Below are 6,830 nucleotides of genomic sequence, written 5' to 3'. Positions count from 1 at the left end.
ATAATCATGTTAAATGTTTTGAAATTTCGAAATTTATGCATCTAATCTTTTTTGAAAAATCACACTTTTCCAGGATTATTACATATTAAATGTCAAGTTTCTTTTGTCTTTAATTTAAAAAAAAAATTAGACCTTCGAAATTTCTTATCTTGGGGTATTTTCAGAGTATTTTAAACGAAACTTTTACAATTTGTTGTTTGATAGTGAATGGTAAAAATGTCTAAAATCCCATCTCAATTGAATTACTCATTTCCACCATATCATTGCCGATTTTTTGTGATCATACCTTCAAAAATCTATTTTTCTTTTGGCATTCAATTTCCTTATTTTAAGAGCTATATTTAGAGTTGAATCTTGCGTTTGAAATTGATCTAGAAAACAAGTTCCGTGCTTCCCGTTTTACTTTACATAATCAAATATTATTTGAGATTCTGCTCTAGAAAAAGGAGTTTTAGGCGCAAAATGCAAAGGATCACTATCGAAGAAATGGAATATTTAAGGAGCTTAGGGCGGAAGGTGGAATTCCTAGTATCCATTATTCATGCCCAGAGAATGAAATTTTGTAAGGTATGATAGTTCTGAAGACAAAATTTCTAGATTCCAGCAAATTTTTTTTTTATATTGGTAACGAAGTTACCTTTCTATTGTTCTTTTACTTTTTCGTATACGAAATATTCAAAGAGAAAGTATTGAAATTGTCAGAAAAAAAAAAAGATTTCGACGAATTTTACGTTTCAGATTTGCCGACGAAAAACACCTTTTTTCAATTATATCTCTCTCTGTGAACAGGGTGACTCAAAAACGGTTTGAGTTAGATGGAAAAAATATGGTTTGTGGTTTTCACACAAAATTTGTAAACTTTTGAATGAAAGCTTTTCAAAGGTAGTTTATCTGTCTGAGTGTAAGTGGCACGATACTTACAAATAAGATATCTATAAAGTTAACCATCTGTCGATTGTATTTTCAAATACATGCAAACGCAATAAACACAATGGCTTAAGTAATTGAAATTTGATATGCGATTTTGTGACGTCAATTGTAGTTCTATGTCAAATTTCTACTAAAAAAAAAAAAAGAAGCAAAATACAAATTCAATTTCGTATACTGTGTTGTGTTAATCGCATGCCAGGGCTTCATAGCAAAAGATCAGATGATAGATTTCGTAAAAATTATTGATTGAATGCCAAAGATCAATATTCTGCAATTATTCTTCACCAATGCTATAGAAGGCAGTTATCGCCTCACCCAAGGCCTACATTTTTATGTAGGAGGAGAAGGATATGTTATATGTTATAAATTATAAACATTTTATACTTTACTTGTTCAAAGTTATTTAAAAATAGCATCTAGTTTTGGTCTGAAAATTGATGAGAATTTATATCATAAATTCAATTTTGAAATAATTAATAAATCTAATATATAAAATTCTCGTGTCACAGTTTTCGTTGCCATACTCCTCCGAAACGGCTTGACCGATTTTGATGAAATTTTTTGTGCTTATCCGGTATCTATGAGAATCGGCCAACATCTATTTTTCATCCCCTTAAATGTTAGGGGTAGTCCACCCCTAAATTTTTTATTTTATTTTTTAAACAAAATTTTTAATTTCTATTTTTTTATGATACAACATACAAAAATACATACAATCCTCAATTTTCCCCCTTCTACGATCAACCCTTATTTTTTAATAGCCATTTTAGTAATTTAATCATTTTTCCTCTCCGGTCACGTGACACGAGCTTCCAAAAACAACGGATTTTGTGTTGTAAGTATACTTTTTTTTATTTATATCGAAAATGTTGTTGATCTTATAAAAATGTAATTTTAATTTAATTTTATTAAAAAAATGTAATTGAACAATTAAGATTTTCATAGTTTCAATTTTTACAGTGAGCAATGCCAAGAAAACGCAAAGAGGCTGATTTGAGCCGCAGTACAAGTAAAGCTCGAAACTTGCGAAATAGCAGATCCGAAAGAACAGAAGAACAAATCCAGCAACAAAATACTGATGCACGTGTCAGAATGGCGCAATTGCATCAAGAAGAGTCAGAAGATAAACGAGCTGAACGCAATGAAGTCAGAAGATTAGAACAACGACAATCACGCCGTTTCACAGTCAATAGACGAAGAACAAATGACCAACAACGACAACAGGTACATCGAGCATTTATATCTGATTCATTCCTGCGTCTAGCATTCCAGTATGAGCCCGATATTGAATATTATGCTCATTCAAAAGTGGTAATTGGTGCTATGGACAAGGAATGTCCGCATTGTCATGCTCTGAAATTCAAAAATGAGCCAGCTGGGATGTGTTGCGCGTCAGGAAAAGTGCAACTACCTGAAATTGAAACACCACCTGAACCATTGAACGGCTTACTTATCGGCACGGATCCAGATTCTAACGTGTTCCTGAAGTCAATTCGAAGATTCAATTCATGCTTTCAAATGACATCGTTCGGAGCAACAGAAATAGTTCGAAATACTAATGCAAATGGTCAACAATTCAATTCTACATTCAAAATCAGAGGCCAAGTTTATCATAAAATGGGCTCACTGCTGCCAATGCCAAACGAACCACATAAATTCTTACAAATCTACTTTATGGGCGGCGAGGATTCCGGAAGCGCACTTGCCAATCGCGTGAATGCACGTTGTGATTATAATAACCTTGATTCACTTTATGCCAGGCGCATCGTCAGCGAGCTAGATGCTCTTTTGAAAGAGCACAACGAGTTGTTGAAAATATTCAAATCACATATGCACCAATTACAAAGCGATAATCACGCTATCGTCATTAATCCTGATAAAACACCAGCTGGAGAGCATATTCGTAGATTCAATGCACCCGCTGTTGATGATGTTGCTGGAATCATAGTCGGCGATTGTACAGCTGCACGAGAAATTCTGATTCGTAGAAGAAATAATAATCTTCAGTTCATTGCTGACACACATCGTTCATATGACGCTCTCCAATATCCGCTAATATTCTGGAAGGGACAAGACGGATATTGCATAAACATAAAACAACGAGATCCCGTATCAGGTACTTCATTGATTATTAATTTGATCATTAATCATTTAACAAAACAATTAAATTATTGACCGTAATAAATTTAAATTAATTTTTATGAACAAATATTACAGGAGCTGAAACAAACAAGAACGTTAGCTCAAAGGATTATTATGCGTACCGATTAATGATTAGACGTGGCCTGGACAACGTCATTTTACGATGTCGTGAGCTTTGTCAACAATTCATGGTCGACATGTACGCGAAGATTGAGAGCGAACGACTACGATACTTACGATATAATCAACAAAAGCTGCGCGCGGAAGAGTACATTCATTTGCGAGACGCTATCAACAACAAAGCCGACGTCGCCGAAATTGGTAACCATGTCATTTTACCATCATCGTACGTAGGCAGTCCACGTCATATGCAAGAATATATACAGGATGCTCTGACTTTCGTGCGCGAATATGGACGACCATGTTTATTTATCACGTTCACATGTAATCCAAAATGGCCAGAGATTACATCTTTGCTACTGCCTGGCCAAAATGCAATACATCGCCATGACATTACAGCACGTGTGTTCAGACAAAAGTTGAAGTCTTTAATAAGTTTCATTACTAAATCACATGTATTTGGTCCCACACGTTGCTGGATGTATTCGGTTGAGTGGCAAAAGCGAGGATTACCTCATGCACACATTTTGGTTTGGTTCATCGACAAAATCCGTCCTGAAGAAATCGATAGTATCATTTCTGCGGAAATTCCAGATCTATCCACTGACCAACTGCTGTTTGATATTGTTACAACAAACATGATTCATGGTCCATGTGGTACTCTTAATAGTTCATCGCCTTGCATGGCTGATGGAAAATGTACTAAAAATTTCCCTAAAGATTTTACCAATGATACGGTCACAAATGTCGACGGATACCCAATATATCGTCGAAGAAATCCTGAAAATGGCGGACAGTCATTTATTAAAAATATCATCAACACAGACATTGATATTGACAATCGTTGGGTGGTGCCATATTCGCCTCTGCTGAGCAAGACATATAATGCTCATATTAATGTTGAGTTCTGCAGTTCTGTGAAGAGCATCAAATACATTTGCAAGTATGTCCATAAAGGCAGTGATATGGCTGTGTTTAGAGTGGAAAATACTAATGTGAATGCTCCTCCAGTGAATAAAAACGATGAAATAACGCTCTACCAAATTTGTCGGTACATCAGCTCCAATGAAGCTGCTTGGCGTATCTTTGGTTTTCCAATTCATGAACGGGATCCAGCAGTTGTTCAGTTAGCCATCCATCTTGAAAACGGTCAGCGTGTATTTTTCACGAACGAGACAGCGATTGATCGTGCAATAAATCCACCTAAAACTACACTCACTGCATTTTTTGAATTGTGTAATCGTGCGGATGATTTTGGTGCCTTTGCACGAACATTACTCTATTCACAAGTACCACGCTATTTCACATGGACTCAAACAAAAACATGGATGCCCCGCAAGCAAGGCTCACCAGTTGCTGCATGTCTCAATTTATTTAAATCAAACGCCTTGGGGCGATTATTTACAGTCAATCCAAGACACACGGAGTGCTTTTATCTTCGACTGTTGTTGGTTAATGTTACTGGCCCATTATCATTTCAAGATATACGTAAAGTGAATGGGCAACAATATCCAACGTATAAAGATGCATGCCTTGCACTCGGCTTGCTGGAAGACGACAACCAGTGGGAATGCATGCTTGCTGAAGCTGCATTGAACTGTACAGCAATACAAATTCGTCTACTATTCGCTATAGTGTTGACTACATGTTTCCCAGCCCGAGCACAGATATTATGGGAAAATCACAAAGATTCAATGACTGATGATATATTGCATCAACATCGTATACGGTTCCACGATCTAACAATAACATTCAGCGACGAAATGTACAATGAAGCATTGATTGCTATTGAGGATCTTTGCATTGTCATTGCCAACTTACCACTTAGTAATTTCGGTATGAATTCGCCAAATCGAACTGCATCTGATTTAATGAATACTGAAATGAATCGTGAACTTCAGTACAGTACTGTAGAAATGGCAGCGATTGTTGCCCGCAATGTCCCACTAATGAATGAGGAACAAAGAACCATTTATGATCGCATTATGCTCGCAGTTTCAGCTGGACAAGGTGGGTTCTTCTTTTTGGATGCACCGGGTGGAACTGGCAAAACATTCGTTATTTCGCTAATTCTTGCTGAAATACGATCAAATAATGGCATCGCATTGGCCGTTGCATCATCGGGCATTGCAGCAACTTTATTGGATGGAGGTAGAACAGCTCATTCAGTATTTAAGCTGCCACTAAATATTCAGAATAACCCTGACGCAGTATGCAACATTAAGAAACAATCGTCCATGGCCACTGTGCTGAAACGGTGTAAAATTATTATTTGGGATGAATGTACTATGGCACACAAACATTCACTTGAGGCGTTGAACAGGACATTGAAAGATATTAAAAACAGTGACAAACTATTTGGCGGAACTCTGTTGGTCCTTTCAGGTGATTTCAGACAAACACTTCCAGTCATTCCACGTTCAACATACGCTGATGAGATCAACGCTTGCTTAAAATCATCTCCATTGTGGCGTAATGTTGAAAAATTACAGCTAAAAATAAATATGCGCGTTCAAATGCTTCAAGATCCATCCGCTGAAACATTTTCAAAACAACTCTTAGATATCGGTGATGGAAAAGTTGCTATAGATGAAACTGGATACGTAAAATTACCGACCGATTTCTGCACAATCGCTGATTCGCAAGATACTCTCATTGAACAAATATTTCCCCATGTACACACACAGTACATAAATCATGAGTGGCTTGCAGAAAGAGCGATTTTAGCGGCAAAAAATGTAGACGTTGACAATTTAAATCTGAAGATACAAATGTTGTTGCCAGGGAACTTGGTATCATATAAATCTATTGATACAGTTTGCGACGACAGCGAAGCAGTAAATTTTCCCACTGAGTTTTTGAACTCACTGGATTTGCCAGGCATGCCACCGCATAATTTACAATTAAAGGTTGGATCTCCAATTATCTTGCTTCGTAATTTGAACCCGCCCCGGCTGTGCAACGGTACGCGATTAGTCATTCAAAAATTAATGAAAAACGTGATCGAAGCCAGGATTTTAAATGGCAAGTTCAGAGGTGAAAATATACTCATACCACGGATTCCTATTATACCTACAGATGTGCCAATTCAATTCAAACGTATTCAGTTTCCGATTAGATTGGCATTTGCAATGACTATCAACAAATCCCAAGGTCAAACGATGTCTGTTTGTGGATTAGATTTGAGAACACCATGTTTTTCACACGGACAATTATACGTGGCATGCTCTCGAGTGGGTAAACCATCCAGTTTGTTTGTGTTAGCTAAAGATGGACTAACAAAAAATATTGTTCACGCTATAGCATTAAGAGATTGATATTGTTTAATAGTGTTACTGTCGTAATTGTTTAATTAATGATACATAATTTTAAGGAATAAATTATAATAACTTAAAAATAATGTTTGCCTTTTGTTATTTTTATATTCCCTCATCGTTCACAGCGCTCCATGCTTATTTCACGCATATACCACATTCTTACATACATACAATATACACATTCTAACATACATACATACTTACAATAAGTAAGCTATTTTTTGTCTACACTAGAAATTACTAGGAAATTATTTATATGGCAAAACAACGTTTGCCGGGTCAGCTAGTATAAAATATTTCTGATTTAGTAATATAAGTTTC

At 36.2% G+C, this 6,830-nt stretch overlaps 2 protein-coding genes across 2 annotated transcripts; both read left to right on the top strand.

The window, feature by feature from the left end:
• The first annotated feature begins 1,896 nt into the window (after positions 1-1,896).
• On the top strand, positions 1,897-5,731 carry LOC129966349 (uncharacterized). The gene is made up of 3 exons (XM_056080771.1): positions 1,897-3,046; positions 3,148-5,577; positions 5,685-5,731. Exons 1-3 carry the CDS (start codon positions 1,897-1,899, stop codon positions 5,729-5,731), a joined length of 3,627 nt encoding a protein of 1,208 aa, XP_055936746.1.
• Positions 5,732-5,858: 127 nt separating this feature from the next.
• LOC129966514 (ATP-dependent DNA helicase pif1-like) lies at positions 5,859-6,537 on the top strand. The gene has a single exon (XM_056080948.1). It carries the CDS (start codon positions 5,964-5,966, stop codon positions 6,507-6,509), a length of 546 nt encoding a protein of 181 aa, XP_055936923.1. The 5' UTR covers positions 5,859-5,963; the 3' UTR covers positions 6,510-6,537.
• Positions 6,538-6,830: the final 293 nt, after the last annotated feature.

Source organism: Argiope bruennichi, chromosome 4 (genome assembly GCF_947563725.1).
Source record: "Argiope bruennichi chromosome 4, qqArgBrue1.1, whole genome shotgun sequence".
Classification (NCBI taxonomy): Eukaryota; Metazoa; Arthropoda; class Arachnida; order Araneae; family Araneidae; genus Argiope; species Argiope bruennichi.
Note: the sequence above shows the minus strand (reverse complement) of the source record. Positions and strands in the feature narration are given on the sequence as shown.

Bases quoted from the DNA above. Each gene is read 5' to 3' on its own strand.
- LOC129966349 (XM_056080771.1), top strand. From the start codon at position 1,897: ATGCCAAGAAAACGCAAAGAGGCTGATTTGAGCCGCAGTACAAGTAAA. The intron at 3,047-3,147 runs GTACTTCATTGA...CAAATATTACAG, and splicing joins ACAACGAGATCCCGTATCAG to GAGCTGAAACAAACAAGAAC. The intron at 5,578-5,684 runs GTGATTTCAGAC...GAAAAATTACAG, and splicing joins AACTCTGTTGGTCCTTTCAG to CTAAAAATAAATATGCGCGT.
- LOC129966514 (XM_056080948.1), top strand. From the start codon at position 5,964: ATGTTGTTGCCAGGGAACTTGGTATCATATAAATCTATTGATACAGTT.